This window comes from Dasypus novemcinctus, chromosome 2 (genome assembly GCF_030445035.2).
Source record: "Dasypus novemcinctus isolate mDasNov1 chromosome 2, mDasNov1.1.hap2, whole genome shotgun sequence".
In the NCBI taxonomy this organism is placed as follows: Eukaryota; Metazoa; Chordata; class Mammalia; order Cingulata; family Dasypodidae; genus Dasypus; species Dasypus novemcinctus.
Genome location: NC_080674.1, coordinates 189,704,944 through 189,721,496, shown reverse-complemented (window position 1 = coordinate 189,721,496; position 16,553 = coordinate 189,704,944). Strand labels below are relative to the sequence as shown.

Here is a 16,553-nt window from a genome sequence, read left to right as displayed (position 1 = left end):
TGGGTTAGATGGTGGTTTCTAAGATAAGATACCAAACGCACATGTAACAAAAGAAATTTAGATAAATTAAACTTCATCAAAATTTGAAATGTTTGTGCTTCAAAGGACAATTTTTTTTCAGTTTATAAAAATAAACAACATACTGGATATGGAAGGATATAGCTCACTAGATGAAACGTGTATTTTAACATTGTAAGTCAAAACAAGTGTATAGAAGTGAAAAAAACGTATTTTACTCAATATGTGAAACTAAGCAACATACCATATTAACAGCTCTCTAGGTGAACCTTGTGTGCAGAAATTTTATTGTGGATGGTAGAGCAATGGAACAGCATTTAAAGGAGCAGTGGAAGCAGCAGCTTGGAGGTGATGCCCTGTGGAAACGGGGACATCTCTGGGCCACAGTAACATGCCCAATCAGCAAGCATTCTGTGGTGCTCTGGGGGAATTAAGGAAGCAGGGCTGATGAGAGCGAGGAGGCGCTCTGCGACGCAATGATAGAGGCCTCCGATAATCCCATGTGGCGCTCTGGTGCTATTCAGACTCTTCAGATTTGCGTCACATTGAGGCAAGGAAGTCAAGGCTTCCATTTGTCCAGACGGCCCCTGGGGTGGGGGTGTGACCTTGGGTAAGGTGGGTTCTTGTGACTGAGGGAATTCCCAATAAGTAACTCAGGTGATTGTTACCAGCAGCGAATACTCCCAATGAGTACCCCACGCTGAAGGGGGAATCTGGGCAAAAGGCTACAGCATCCACTGCAGTTCTCCCTTTGCAATGCCTGGTTCCACTTCCTTCGTATCAAAGGCTTGGAGGCCAGCTCCTCCAGGATTATGGCTCATCTCTTGTCTTGGGGAATTGGCAGGTGGGAGAAGGGTAGGCATTGCAAATGGCCTTGTACTTGGTCTCAGTTTTCCAGGTTGCTATGACAAATCCTACACAATAGATTGGTTTAAACTGCAGAAATATAGTGTCTCATGGTTTTGAGATTAGAAGTCCAACACTGATACATCAGCCAGGCGTTGCTCTCTCCCCGAAATCTGTAACATTCTGGTGCTGGCTGCTGGTGATCCTTGGGGTTCCTTGACCTGCATCCCAGCATCACATAACAGGACTAAGTCCTTTCCTTTTTCTTTTTGGTTCTGTTGACTTCCCCCTTATGGCTCTTTCCTGTGGATTTTTCTGCCTGAATTTCTTCTGCTCATAAACGTCTCCAGTAACCCAGATCAAGGCCCACTCTTCATCATCTGGGTCACACCTTAACTAAAATAACATCTTTAAGAGGTCCTATTAAAATGGGTTCACACCCACAGGGACATGGGTTAAGATGCACAGTCTAAATTGGAATACAAAATTCAACCTATCACAGGGGTTCGATGGACACGCGTGGTCTCCCTCTTTTAGTGGAGCCCTCAGCTTTCTGCAGTGTTTTCCTGGAGAGACGACACCAGTGGAGGGTGACACTGTCTCAGGGCCATGTTAGGATGGGCTCCCTGGTCTACTGCCATCGAGTCCAGCCATCTCAAATAGCATAGCATGTTCCCCTAGCAATTCACTTGAGCAGTTTAATCCTGTGCATTGAGGAACTGATACCAGATACTCTACAAAGACCCTGCATGTCTAGTGGTGAGAGACGCCGACCTGGGGCGAAGGGGAGAGGTCATGTCAGGTGTGTACCCCTGCTGTCTTCTTCAGGGACACGAAATGATTCATCTCTGCATTGGTTCTAATGTCCCTACCCAGAGCTCTCCACCGAGAGTCATAACCCTCCAGCATCTTGGGGCCAACATGCTGATATTGGGATATAAACTTTATCTGGATTCAGGTGGCCTCTCCCTATTCTAGTTTGCATGGGCCCTCATCCAAATGACTTGATTTTATAAAATTCCTCCACTATCCTGGAGAAAATAGGAACAGAAATGGCAGGACCAAATTTTAATGTAGAAGAGCTGAGAATAGACTCAGTCTGTCCACCTTGTGTGAGTAGTAAGTTGCGGGGAGTCTTTCCCAGGAAGTGTGAAGCAGGTGCCTGCTTTTCTTAAGGTGTAGTTTATCAGTAACGCAGGAGTTTGCAGGGAGGTTTCCCCAGAAGTGGACGTCAGTGCCGTGGCGCTATGGGCACCTGCCCACCCACATTGGGGAAAAGCCCAGAAACGGTGAACTCTCCGTAAGCTGTCTCAAGGCCACGAAGTCGTTCTCACAAACCCAACAGAAACCACTGAGAGAGCAATCACACCCCTCAGTCCTGCCACCTTCCAGGGAAGACCTCGAAGTCGAGGAGGGAAAGAGACAAATGTTCAAGTCTTAGCCACATGTGACTATTCGTTTGGATAATTCTTGCCAGTCTTTAAGGATCCGAAAACTCCCAGAGCATAGCAGGAAAGGGGAAAAAAGTAAGATTTCCCATTTAGTTTTCAGACCCGGTCTAACTCCTCCCGCTGCCCCATCCCTGTCACCTTTCATCGCCGGGGCCCTGCCACCTGCTCAGCGGCAGATGTCCCACCCACATACCCACTCGCCCCCCTAACCTCGGGGCTGGCGCACAGTCTCTCCGCTGCCCCAGGTCGAGCCCCTGTTCCTTCGGCACTGCTCCTCACAGCAGGGAGAGAAACAGAGCCCGCTGTGCAGGGAGAAAACACCAAGCCCAAAGCTGCTTTTCAACCAGGTTTATTGAGATGGGGCAGGGGAGGGAAGGGCGTGGCTGTCCGGTCTGGGCGGCAGGAAGGCAGCTTCTTGTCCCCAGGCACGTCCACTCCAGCCTGGCCTCAACCAAAGAGCGTCAGGGCCCCCTGGAAAGGAGAGGCCAAGTTGAGTGTGGCCTCCACGGTGCCCGTGGGAGGGCGGGATGCTGAGCCCTGCTCGGGGCTGGGAGCGCGAGCTGGGACGACGTGGTGGAGGGCACCTCCGTCAGGTCGACCAGCGGCTCCCCCTTGCAGGTGCATCCCCGCTCCAGCCCCTCCTGGCCGCCCTCCAGTTCACAAAGGCTGAAGTCATCTGAGGAAACCGAGCCCACGAGAGCTGTGGCCCGACAGGACCCGGAAACAGGTCCCTGCGCGAGGGGGCGGGGATGCCTCTGGTTGGGTTCTGAGGGGTAGGGGGTGCCCACCCTTAGGGGGACAGCAGGGGTGCCCCCCCCCCCAGGATGCCTGAGGTACCAGCAGCATCTTCACGGCCCCCACGGCCTCGGGACCCAGCTCGGCCACACACTTCCTGGACCCCTCCACCAGGCGGTCCACGGGGATACCGAGGCTGGCCAGCATGAGCTTCAGGGGGTTGGCGTAGTTGAGGAAGGGGCTGGCCCCCGCGCCCGCCACGGCTTCCCGGCCAGGCGCCACGGCAGCCACGGGCTGGGCCGCAGGCTTGGCCACCGAGTTCACGAAGAAAGCAGCGGCTGCAAGACACCAGCAGGAAGGCACCTGAGCGCACCTGCTGAGCACCTGCCTGCTCCAGGAGGCGGCCAGGGGACAGACGGAGCCTGCCGGGCGCCCCGCCCGCTCCCCGCGCCCGCGCGCCGGTGACGGTCATGTGCTGCCGAGGACGGGGCCGGGGGGCAGGGTGAGGAGACCCAGCCTTGAGGACAGACAGCCACAAGTGGCCCAGAAAGAAGACAGCCGAAGAGAGGCACAGAGAAGGCAGGCTGGAGGGGGCGGAAAGTGAGAGGTGAGAGGTCCAGGGGGGCTTCTCAGAGGAGGGGGCGCCTGAACTGAGCCTGGAAGGAGGAGGAGGCAGCCACCAGGCTGGGAAGAGACGGGGCTCGCAGCAACTGCAGAGGCCCGGGGCGGGCAGGGGCGCGAGAGGAGGCCGGAGGCCCCGAGGCCACAGCGGGGGCAGCTCCTCCTCGCAGGATGGAGAGGCCCGGGAGGGGGCAGGTGGGCGGGGGGCCGGGGACAGGATGCACGGCGCTGGGGGTGAGTGGAGGGCCGCCTGCGTGCAGGCGCAGGGCCGGCGGGGGGTGGGCTCAGGAGGCGCTGACCCCGACGCCCAAGCCCCGGGGCGAGGGGTGCCAGGGCCCTCACCGTAACCGCCGAGAAGGCTCGCGCACAGCACAAAGACGGGGCCAGGGAGCTTCATGGTGCGCCCGGCTCTCGAGGACGCAGGGGTTCGCCTGGGAAGCTTCTGGGAGCTGGGCCCCGGTGCTTCATATATACCCTGTGCCCCGGCCCCCCGCGGGGGGCGGAGGCCGCACCCCGTTGCCCTGAGAAATGCGCTGTTTGCTCAGCCAAGGGTCAGAGCTTCCCCCAACTTCCTGCTGCGGCCAGTGGGCCCTGGGAAGCTGGCGCCCTGGACCCCGCCCGGGTCTCGGGGGACGCTTCCTCTTGGCAGGACCCGAGGGCCGCGTGCGCGCCCCGGGAGCAGGAACAAAGGCTGTGGTTTGTCTCCGTCAGGGCCCACCTTCCCAGGGCTTTCTGTTCCGGCCTCGCGGCAGGAGAGCAGGCTTGCTGGGAAGAGGCTCCCCACACAGGTGGGGTGGGCTTGAGTCCAGGGCCCAGGTCCCAGGGCCGGGAGCCTGCAGAACCCACTGCGGATCCCAGTCCTGCCTCCGGCGGAGCTGGGGACTCCGATCCCAGACTGGGATTGTCACGCACCGGGGCAGCCGAGGTGCTGGCCGCTTCCGAGAGGAGACCCCAGGTAGCTCCCAGGTGAGCAGGCCTCACCTGAGCCGCCATCCCTGCTTGTACCGCAGGCTCCCAAAAGTGAGCAGAAGGATTCTCTTGGCCCTTGGCCCTCACCTGGGAAAGTTTTCCATCTGAGAAATCACTCTGGATGCTGGTGGATGGTCCCCGGTATATCCCAAAGCTTCTCTAGAAGCGCTCAAGCGTCTTCTGTCTATAGGAGCTTGGCAGACGGAGAGCAAAACCTGTGGGTGCTCACGGAACAGGCTCATGGGCCGGGAAGATTTGACTTCCCACCGTGCGCCCTGGATTACCTCTTCCTTGATTTACAAGCACGTCTTGACATTTGCAACATGGTTTGGGTCACCAGTCACCCACAAACTGCTGTGGCTGTATCCCCAAACCCAGACTGTAGCTGTGACTCGAGGTCTGTGATTGATTTAAGTTCTCTGGCCCTTGGCTTGTTAATAGTCATGATAATAACTTGTTTTATTTTTTTTTAAAGATTAATTCCTTATACTATATCTCTCCTGTTCTGTTTGGAGGATTTTTGCATTATAAACACTGAGTACGGCATGTAATTTTTGTTGGTCATGTTAGCCATTTCTCCAAGAAGATGTGCAAATGTCCGGCAAGCACATGGAAAGATACTCCATATCATTATCCATTAGAAAAATATAAATCAAAAGCATAGTGAAATGCCACTTCATACTCACTGTGATGGTAACAGTAAAAAACATGGACAATAACAAGTTTTGGCAAGAATGTGGAGAAATTGAAACCCTCATGCATTGCTGGCAGGAAATGTAAAATGGTGCAGCCACTTTTTTGAGGTCTGGCAGATCCTCAAAAAATTAAACAAAGTCACCATATGACACAGCAATTCCATTCCTAGGTGTGTACCCAAGAGAAGTAAAAACATGTTCATACAAAAAGTTATAGAAGAATGGAAGGATTATTCTTAATAGCCTAAAGTGTAAACAACCCAAATGTCCATCAAATGGACAAAGAACATGTGACACCCATACAATGGAATATTATTGACACATAAAAGGAAATAAAGTACCGATACATGCTACACGTGGATGAACCTCGAAAACATCCTAAATGAAAGAAGCCTGTCTCAGAAGGCCACATACGGTTTGATTCCATGTGTATATGAGATGTCCAGAATTGACAAACCCTTAGAGACAGAAGGTTGACTAGCGGTTGCCATGGTTTGAGGTTGGGAAAGGGATATACTGGGATGCTGAGTGATTGCTAATGGACTTTCGTTTCTATTTGAAGTGATGAAAATGAAATTAGAGTGCAATGATTGTTTCCCAAGGCCATGTATCTACAAAAACCTCTGGACTGTGGAATTTACAAAGGTGAATTGTATGGTCTAAGAATTATCTCACTAAAAATATATTAATTAAATACCTACAATACACTAGTATGGTTTCTTCTGGAACTTGATTCATTTGCTCAGGAATATGATTTTGAGATGCATTCATGTGAATGCCTGCCACTGTATTGGCTAGAGTTTATTCTTTGCATTATACACTACAGTAAGATATTGCATAGTATGACAACTCCAAAATATATTTATCCATTCTTCTGTGAAAGTATCTTTGAGTTGTTTCTAGTTTTATTTATTTTCCCCTCCTACAAACCATTCTGCTTGGAACATTCTGAAGGGTGTCTTTTGATGCAGGTGTGTGAGAGCATTTGTGGACTGTTAACCTCAGAGTTAGAACTGCTGGGTGGTAGGAGATGCATGCATGCAACTTTACCAGATATGCTTCAGCCTTTCCAAAGTGTATTTGTTCCAGTTTATGCCCTCCCCATCAGTTGATGAGATTTTTCCATTGCTCCACAACTTTGCCAAAGCTTGTTTTGTCAGACTTTTTCATTTTCGACCATAGTATTTCATTGTGATTTCCACTCAATTGATATTTACCTGATTTATAAAAGGCATTGTATTAGTCAGGGTTCTCTAGGGAAGCAGAATCAACAAGAGGTATCTGTCAATAGTATGCGATTGTATAAGAGTCTCTCACGCAGCCGCCGTGGGGATGCACAAGTCCAGGTTCCGCAGGCAGGCTGCAGCCAGGGGCTGCAACGAAAGTCCAGTGAAGATTCTTGACGAGTTCTGGGAGACGCTGGCTGTCCAAAGATGAGCTGGGAAATTCTCTCTCAATGCTGCAATCACTTCCCCTTCTAAGGCATTCAACTGATTGGGTTAAGAATCACTCATTGCTGATGGCAATCTCCCTGACTGATGTAATTATAACCAGCTATCTGTGATTTACCACTGCAGTGAAGTCAATGGTGACTAAAGTCCATGAATGCCCTTGTTTTACAGTTAGCCCAGTGCTCGATTGACCAAACAACTGCGCACAGTTACCTGGCTGAGTTGACACAATAGCCTAACCATCACGGGCATCTTTTCAGATTTTTGCTACTTCAGGTTCCTCTTCTGAGATTATTCTGTCAATTGGAGATTTTGTCCCTTTTCATATTGATTCATAGAAATTCTTTACATATTCTGGATACTTAACCTTTTCAGTTATGTGTCTTGCATATATCCTTTCAGTTGCCTTTGAATCTTTGTGTATATATTTGCATTTTGTAATTTTCCTAACATACTGAAGTATAGAGAACAATATAATGGACCCAATTTACTCATTATCCAGTTTCCATGATCAGTACATGTTGGCCTCCGCTGCGGCACTGCAGGCGGGTCACTGCAGGCGAGTCGCTGCCGGGGATCGGGCCTACGCCACGGCCTGACCGGGGCGGCAGCGGGCGGCTCAAGGCTTGGTGGGGACGCGCGGTTCGATGGAGGAAAAACCACGGAGACGAGGTCTATGCGCAGGTCTGATTTTATTCGGGAAGTACATGGGGTTTTATAGTGTCATGGAGGCGGGGAGGTTGTGGGAGGGGCATGTCCGCGGGGCAGCTGAGGATTGGCTGCAGAGGCAAGGGCGGACCTGCGGTTTATGACGTAAGCCATTGATGGCAGAGGGGGTTGTTTCCGAGGTTGTGCCGGGGCGGATACGGGATGAGGGCGGTTGAAATGAGGCGGGGAGAACAGCGATCGGCTGGGAGGGGGAAGATAACAGTGGCTGGGAAGAGGGGCGGAGGGAGGCAGCAGCACAAACTGCTGCTGAGAAGGGCCATAATACAGGGAGGTTACGAGGAACAGGCGGGCAAAGTGTAAGGAAGCGAAAGGCAGGGTGGGAGCAGGGGACAAGTACATGGTACATCTTGTGTTAAAAAGACACCCCATCTTTTACCCACACTCTGTGTTATTTTGAAGCAAATTACACACCAAATCATTTCATTTTTAAATATTTCAGTATATGTTTCAAAATATGCTTCGTGATTTTAAAAAAATAAGAGCATAATATTCTCTCTCCTAAAATACTAACATCATCAAACAACTAATCAATGTTCACATTTCCCAAGCTGTCTTCAAAAATTTACATTTTGTTTGAATCAAGATCCAACTGAGGCCTATATATTGCAATTCATTGATATGTTCCTTATGTATTTTTGTGATCTACAGGTTCACTCCTCATTTCCTTTTGTGCCCTTTGTGTCTGTGTATGTGCATGTCAGGGTGAGGGGAGAGATTAGGAAACTGAGCTGCTTGTCCTATAGAGTTTCTCTAAGTCTGGTTTTGCTTGTTGCATCCCCATTGTGACACTTACCATATTAATTCTGTCCTCTGTGTTTGCTATCACTTGATAGATGGTTCTAGAAGCTTGATCAAGTACAAGTTTGAGACCAGACTTCTTGAAAGTTGGTGTTCTCTGATTCCATCCTGGGGTGTATATTATCCGGTTGTCTGGTTTGCTCTCTTTTTTGTGGTATAGCCACATTCCTACATCTGTTAACCCATTACTTGTTGCAAGTTTGTGGAACTTTCATTCTATCAATCCTTCTTCATTTGTCTTTTATAAAAGCAAATTCCCCCTTATGAACTATTTGTTCCATTGAATTGTAGATTTTATAAGAAAGGCATATTCCTGGTTATTTCCTTTCTTTATCAGTTTTCAAAATTAGGGGTTGGTTTCCTTGTGTCCTCCAAAGTTCAAAAAAAAGCCTTACCTGTACCAAGAACTTATGAATTTATGTGTATTTGATGAGTTTCCTACCTCTGCAGCTCTAACTCTCATTGAGAATCAAATTGACCCATCTTTGGTCAAGGGATTTTATTCAAATTGACTCCTGTGTATTTTGGACACAACAGTAGTAGTCTTCAGTAGCTTCTTTATGTTCAGATATGACAAAATGTTTCAGGTTTGTCATATACACTTCCTGCTCCAGACAAGTAATCATCCATTTCTGTAAAGATCTCTGGTTCCTTGTGCTGGAAAATGGTATCTAGAGACAAGAATCTAGATGTGAGGATTCTCATTGATACTGGGTTGACCAGATCCTAGGTCATTTATTTGCTGCCCTAAAGTTAAAACATCAGGCATTTATCATTATACTTACAAATCAACATTTGGTCCATTGGACTTTGCTTAAATTTAGTCATCTTACAATCAGCATCTCTTTTCCATTTTTTTTCTTTGAAATTTTCACAAAACATGGTGAATAGCCCCAGTATAGCAATGCCACCAACAAGAAAAACTTATGATTGCCCTTGCAGATTTTGTCTTTGGGATATACTCTTCACCCGTGGGAAATAGAGTCTAATGACTGTATTTTCAACTACTTGGAATTGTTCTTCTCTCTGGTTATAGGTAGCCATTTAAAAACAGTTAACCCTCATATTGTTTCTTACACACACACACACACAGCAAATAGTTGGGTTCCAAGGAATCAGACTCTGAGACAGAGATTAGTGTGCAGAAACTTTATTGTGGATGATAGCACAACGGATTAGCCTTTTAAATGGAAGCAGTAGGTTGGAGGCGATGCCCTGTGGTTAAGGGGATATCTTCCCAGCCACATAGTGATCTACAATCAACAACCTTTCTGTGGTGCTTTGGGAAATTAATGAAGCAGTTTTGGTCAGAGGGAGGAGGTGAACTGTGATGCAATCCTACAGGCCTTGGATAATCCCATGCAGAGTTCTGATGCTATTAAGACTCTTCAGGGAAACGGACTTTGGCCCAGTGGTTAGGGCGTCCGTCTACCATATGGGAGGTCCGCGGTTCAAACCCCGGGCCTCCTTGACCCGTGTGGAGCTGGCCATGCGCAGTGCTGATGCGCGCAAGGAGTGCCGTGCCACGCAAGGGTGTCCCCCGCGTGGGGGAGCCCCACGCGCAAGGAGTGTGCCCATGAGGAAAGCCGCCCAGCAGGAAAGAAAGTGCAGCCTGCCCAGGAATGGCGCCGCCCACACTTCCCGTGCCGCTGACGACAACAGAAGCGGACAAAGAAACAAGACGCAGCAAATAGACACCAAGAACAGACAACCAGGGGAGGGGGGGAAATTAAATAAATAAATAAATCTTTAAAAAAAAAAAAAAAAAAAAGACTCTTCAGCTGTGTGTCTCGTTGCGGCAAGGTGCCAGGCCTTGATAATTTCCTCCACTACACGTTTTTTTGCAGACTCTCCTGCGTTAGGGGTCTGACTTTGGGCAAGGTGGATTTTTGTGTTTGGGGGCACTCAGTTGACTACTAACAGCTGCTAATACTCCCAAGAGTCATAGAATTGAGTGCCTCAGGCTGAAGGGGGAAGCTGGGCAGAATGCTACAACATCCACTACCACTCACCCCTTGCACTGCTCGGATCCACTTTCTTCATATCAAAGGTTCAGAGACAAACTCCTCCAAGATACTGAATCTCATTTTTTTGATAATTGACAGGAGGAAGAAAGTTAGGCATTGCAGCTGGCCTTGCACTTGGTCTTACTTTGCCTGAGCTGCTGTGACAAATCCCACACAAAGGGATCCTTACACAACAGAAATGCACCAGCTCATGGTGTGGAGGCTAGGAGAAGTTCAACACAGATGCATCAGCCAGGAAATGCTTTGTCCCCCAAATCTGTAACATTCTGGTGCTGGGTGCTGGTGATCCTTGGGATCCCTTGACTTGTATCCCTGTCTCATATCACATTACAATGTCCTTTCCCTTCTCTTCTTGGTTCTGTTGCCTTCCACCTTATGGCTCTTTCCTGTGGCATTTTCTACCTGATTTCTTCTGCTCATAAAGGTCTCCAGTAACCCAGATCAAGGCCCACCCTCCATCATCTGGGCCATACCTTAACTAAAATAACATCTTTAAGAGGTCTTATTTAAATGGGTTCACACTCACAAGGATGTGGCTTAAGATGCACGTGTCTAAATTGGGATACATAATTCAACCGACCACAGGGGTCAATGGACACTCGTGGTCTGTCTTTCCTAATGAAGTCCCAGGCTTTCTGTTGCAATGTTCTCCAAGGAGACCCCACCAGTAGGCAGTGGTGCACAGGGCCATGTTAGGATGGGCTCCCTGGTCTAGAACCACAAGTCCACCATCAAGTCCAACAATCTCTATAGCATATCATGTTCCCCTAACAATTCACTTGAGCATAGCAGTTCCATGTACTAATGGATGAACTGCTACTGGACACTCTGCAAAGACATGCCTGTCTAATGTTGAGAGAAGTAGAAACAGGGCGAAGGGGTGAGGTCATGTCAGGGTGTGTACCCCTGCTGTCTTCTTAAGAGACACAGAATGATTCATCTCTGAACTGGTTCTAATGTACTTACCTAGAGCTCTCCACAGAGAGTCATAACCCTTGAGAATCTTAGGGACAAGTTTTGATTTTGGGATTTAAATTTTATTTGGATTCAGGTGGCCTCTCCCTGTTCAAATTGGTCTGGGAATTCATCAAAATGGACCCAATTTTTAAATTCCCCCACGATCCTAGTGAAAATAGGAACAGAAATGGCCAGACCCATGTTTTAATGTAGAAGAGTTGAAAATAGACTCATTCTGTCCACAGCATATGGATAGTCAAGATGGGGAGACGCCCTTTCCAGGAAACATGAAGTAGATGGGTGCTTTTTCTTAAGCTGTAGTTTATCAGTAACACAGGAGTTTTCAGGGAATTTTCCCCAGAAGTGGATATCACTGTTGTGGTTCTGTGGGCACCTGCCCACCCACACTGGGGATCCGCCCAGAAATGGTGAACTCTCCAAAGAGAGGTCTCAAGGTCACTAAGTCATTGAAATGAACCGACCAGAAACCACCAAGAAAGAAACCAAATCACTAGATTGGCTGTCGCCCTCAGCCCTGACACATTCCAGGGAAGAAATCAAAGTCAAGAAGAAAATTTAGAGTTTTCAGGTAATAGCCACATATGGCTTAATTTGTTTGGTGAGTTCTTACAAGTCTTCAAAAATCAGAAAATCCATAGAGAATAACAGAATAGAAAAAAGGAAAAGGTCCCAATTTAGTTTTTTTCCTGATTTTTAAAAATGATTTTTTATGATCTTTTTTTTAAAGATCCATAGATCACACAAAATGTTACATTAAAAAATATAAGAAGTTCCCATATAACCCACTCCCCACACCCCCCACTGCTCCCACATCAACAACTTCTTTCATTAGTGTGGTACATTCATTGCATTTGATGAATACATTTTGGAGCACTGCTACACAGCATGGATTATAGCTTATGTTGTAGTTTATACTCTCTCCCAGTCCATTCAGCAGGTTATGGCAGGATATACAAAGTCCTGCATCTGTTCCTGCAATACCATGCAGGACAACTCCAAGTCCCGAAAATGCCCCAATACCACACCTCTTCTTTTCTCTCCCTGCCCGCAGCAACTCCCGTGGCCACAGTCTCCATATCAATGATATCATTTCTTCCATTGCTAAAGTCACAATAATTCCACAGCAGAATACCACTAAGTCCACTCTAATCCATATTTTATTCCTTCATCCTGAGGATCCTGGGGTGGCGATTTCCAGCCCACCTCTAAATCAAGAGGGGGCTTAGATCCCACATGGCTGATGGATGGAATTCTCCTGCTTACAGCTGTAAACTCTCTTGGTTCCCTGGCGTGGTGGCTGACCATCCTCACTTCCCTGTTAGCTGACCTGGGTAAGGCCAATGAGCGGGGGAGTAGGTGTTGCAACTCTGCTGAGGCTCAGGGCTCAGCTGGCACATGGACAGTCCAGAGATTCAAGTCTCCTGAGCATTCACAAACCCCAGTGCCAACCACAGGTCCAATCTATGATCCTTGCCTCATCCCTGTTGGCTTTCTTGGCTGGCACCATGCCATGTGCTAAATGGCAAAAGTCCCACCTACATACCCACTTGCCCCCCTAACCTCGGGGCTGGCGCACAGTCTCTCCACTGCCCCAGGTCAAGCCCCTATTCCTTCGGCACTGCTCTTCACAGCAGGGAGAGAAACAGAGCCCGCTGTGCAGGTAGAAAACACCAAGCCCAAAGCTGCTTTTCAACCAGGTTTATTGAGATGGGGCAGGGGAGGGAAGGGCATGGCTGTCCAGTCTGGGTGGCAGGAGGGCAGCTTCTTATCCCGAGACATGTCCACTCCAGCCTGGCCTCAACCAAACAGGATCAGGGCCACCGTGGAAAGGAGAAGCCAAGTTGAGTCTGGCCTCCACCGTGCCTGTGGGACAGTGGGATGCTGAGCCCTGCTCGGTGCTGAGATGGGAATGGGAGCTGGGACTAAGTGTTGGGGGGCTCCTATGCCAGGTCGACCAGCAGCTCCCCCCATGTGGGGTGCATTCCTCACTCTGACCCCTTCAGCCCCTGATGGCCACCCTCAGTTCAGTTAGGGTCAAGCCAGCTGAGAAACTGAGCTTGTCAGAGGCTTGGGCCAAGAGGACAGGGAACCAGGTACCCACAACAAGGCATGTGCTGCCTCTTGTGGGATGCTGAGGAATAGAGGGTTCCCACTCTGAGAGGGTTGGTGGGGGTTGCCCACCCAGGGAGGGAACCCCAGGGTGCCTTAGGTATCATCGGAGTCTTCATGGGCAACACAGCCTCGGGGTCCAGCTCAACCCCACACATCCTGAACCCCAACAACAGGGAGGAACTCCAAGGGGTTGAACTGGTTGACAAAGGGGTTGACCACAGCCCCCACCGTGGCATCCACAGCAGGAGCAGCAGGCTTGGCCACTGGGTTCACGAGGAGCACAGGAGCTGCAAAGCACAAGGAGCAAAGAATCATCTACTTGTGCCCCAGATGGGTCCTGTGCATACCTGCTGAGCACCTGTCTGCTCCAGGAGGTGCCCCAGGGAACCTTCAGGACCTGCCCGGTGTCCCTCACCCCCACTCACTCACTGAGGGCTGTCATGAGCTCCTGAAGCTGGGCGGTGGGACACATGGGCTGGTATCAGTCCATCTTGGCCTGCTGGGACTGGCAGTCATGAGAACAGACAAACATGCACAAAGCGGGCAGGGCAAGAGAGGAAGCTGGAGGACTTGGAGTGCCCCGAGCGCTGCAGTGTGGAGCAGGCTTCCTCCTCAGAGGATGGAGTGGCTGCCTGGGAGGTACAAGTGGTGTGGTGGGCAGGTGAGGAGATGGGCTGGCAATGAGGCGGCAAGGATGGAGGGAGCCAATAAGAGAGGTCTGGGGTTCGAGGAGCTCAGACAGGACCCATCCCAGTGGAAAGAACAGACCTTGAAGGACAGGTCCCACAGCTTCGAGGTGTAACAGCATCATCAGCATCACTGAGAAGGATCACACAGCACACCAGGAAGGTGGTGGCGAGCTTCATGGTGGCTTGGGGCTCAGAGAATGCTCCTGGGGTCTCCTTCAAAGCTTCTGAGAGCTTGGCCCTGCCCGCTTCATATACCCTGTCCCCTACCTCCTCCAGGGGCGGAGGCCTCACCCCATTACCCTGAGGAATGTGCTGTTTGCTCGGAGCCTCTGTCAACATCCTGCTCTGGCCAGTGGGCCCTGGGAAGCCTACGCCCTGAACCCGACCCAGGTCTCTGGGGACTGTTCCTCTTGGCAGGGTCTCGTGGGCCTGAGAGGGCTGGACCCATGCCCTGAGAGTAGGAACAAAGGCTGTGGTTTGTCTCCCACAAGGCCTACCTGTGGAGGGCTTTCTGTTCTGGCCCCGCCTCACCCCCACAGCAGGTGAGCGGGTATGAAGGGTTGGCTGGGGGCAGGGGGAGAAGAGGCTCCACACACAGGTGAGGTGCCTGCAGAATCCACTGTGAATCCCAGTCCTGCCTCCTAGACTGGAAATGCCCTGCAGACAGGATCCTCATAGCTCCTTTTGGACCCAGTGCTTGAGGCACCTGGTGGAGCCTCCAGGTAGCCCCCAGGTTTTCAGGCCGCACCTGAGCCACCCTCCCTGGGTGGACCACAGGCCACCTTTCCGTGGCCCTCCACCCAGGTCTTGGAAAATTTTCCAGCTTTAAATTCACTCTGGATGCAGGGAATGGTTCCTGGTGTAACCCAGAATTCTCTACAATTCTTCAAACAAGTGTTGCCTACAAAAGTCTGGCAGATGGAGAGCAAAACATATGGGTACCCATGAAGAGGCTCATGGGCTAGGAGGATTTGGCTTTCCAAGGTGTGTCCTGGATTAGCTCTTCCTTGATTTACAATTCATCTTGACCTTTGCAATATGGTTTCGGTCTCTAGCTACACATGAACTACCATGACCATAACACATGACCCAGCTTGTAACTCTTATTACAGTTCTGTGGCTGCTTTGAGTTCTCTAACCATGACTTGCTAATGGTCATGATAATTACATGCATATTCACATTTAAAAAATCAATTCCTTATACTTTTTCTTTCCTGTTTTGTAGGGGGCTTTTTGCTTTATAAACATTGAGTTTGGTATGTAAATTTCATTGGTTATGGTGGAAGTCATTTCAACAGGTAATACATTTTCAACTTGTGACAATTCGGCTTCTGGGCGATTTTCTGGAAGGAATGCTGCTCACAAGGTAGAGGGGCAACTGTCCTCATTACTATGGATAAGAGTGCTCAAGTGGGAAAGGTGTCTTTTCCCTGCAAGGGGACATTTATTGAATGGATGCCATCAGACTGGGACCGATATGTTAACTCCAATGGGTGGGCTAGGTAGACTGCATTAAATGGCAGAAGCTAGTCTAGGAAGACTTGTCTTGAGGAAAAATGGAGGCTGGTTCCTGCTTAGCTGGGACAACCACTCAAGGTTGTTATGGAAATGTGTGGACCCATTTGAGAGATTTCTCTTGGTTTAAAACCAAGGAGATTTCCTCTTTTCTCTCTCCTCTATCCCCTGTGGACCTGCCTCCCCATTTGGCATAAGTCTCTGAAATTGTCTCAGGCTGAGTCCAGGGACGTGGTACTAGACTCCAATTGTGCTCCCTTTTGGGAGCACCTCCTCAGCTTGGGGATGCAGGGAGGAATGAGTCCTTTGATGTGAACCTGCTGTGGCAACTGGGAATTGTCTAGTGCTTGCCAAAGGTATATGGGAGGAGGTGGGCAGGGTGCTGGTGCTGGAAAGTTCTCATCCTGTTGAGACTTGAGGAAAGGGGTCTCAAGCAAACAGGGTCCCCTGAATTTGGAGGTGGGGAGTAGCTTTTCCATTTCCACTGGCTCAGGTCTACCTGCTGCTGATAGATCTCATACTCCACTCAGGACCACTTGGGTAGTGGGATGGGGGACTTCCCTGGCTGAAGCTGAGCCAAACAGGAAGACAGAGGAGGGCTGAAGATTGAACTGCCATTCTTTATAGGGACTCAATTTTTAATTAAAAAAAGTATTTTTACACCAATATTACAATTTACCCAGTTACCACAGGATAATAACTACAATAGCCATACGTCTACTTTAGTCATTGGTTACATGCCCCCCTTATTTTTGCTCATTCCTCCATCTTGGGGGGTTTAGAACGATGTTCACTCTGACTGCTGCAGGCTGAGAAAGGATGTAGATATTATGAGGCAGAAGAATGGAATTGTTTTGCTTGCAATTGAAGGTACTCCTTGCATTTGGGATGGAGCTGGTCCATCAACATCGTTTGTTAG

General features: G+C 49.5%; 1 protein-coding gene and 1 long non-coding RNA gene across 2 annotated transcripts; both read right to left on the bottom strand.

The window, feature by feature from the left end:
• Positions 1 to 2,654: 2,654 nt before the first annotated feature.
• On the bottom strand, positions 2,655 to 4,098 carry SCGB3A1 (secretoglobin family 3A member 1). The gene is made up of 3 exons (XM_004458305.4): positions 4,014 to 4,098; positions 3,153 to 3,388; positions 2,655 to 2,786 (listed from the first exon to the last, which is right to left on the bottom strand). Exons 1-3 carry the CDS (start codon positions 4,066 to 4,068, stop codon positions 2,763 to 2,765), a joined length of 315 nt encoding a protein of 104 aa, XP_004458362.3. The 5' UTR covers positions 4,069 to 4,098; the 3' UTR covers positions 2,655 to 2,762.
• An 8,903-nt stretch (positions 4,099 to 13,001) lies between these two features.
• Positions 13,002 to 14,504, bottom strand: LOC139436235 (uncharacterized). Its single transcript, XR_011645322.1, has 2 exons — positions 14,199 to 14,504; positions 13,002 to 13,717 (listed from the first exon to the last, which is right to left on the bottom strand). It is a non-coding gene; the product is annotated as an uncharacterized lncRNA (long non-coding RNA).
• Positions 14,505 to 16,553: the final 2,049 nt, after the last annotated feature.

Coding starts and splice junctions, on each gene's coding strand:
- SCGB3A1 (XM_004458305.4), bottom strand. CDS start 4,068: ATGAAGCTCCCTGGCCCCGTCTTTGTGCTGTGCGCGAGCCTTCTCGGC. Junction 3,389..4,013: donor GAGCCTTCTCGGCGGTTACG/GTGAGGGCCCTG, acceptor GGTGTCTTGCAG/CCGCTGCTTTCTTCGTGAAC. Junction 2,787..3,152: donor GGGCCGTGAAGATGCTGCTG/GTACCTCAGGCA, acceptor TCTCCTTTCCAG/GGGGCCCTGACGCTCTTTGG.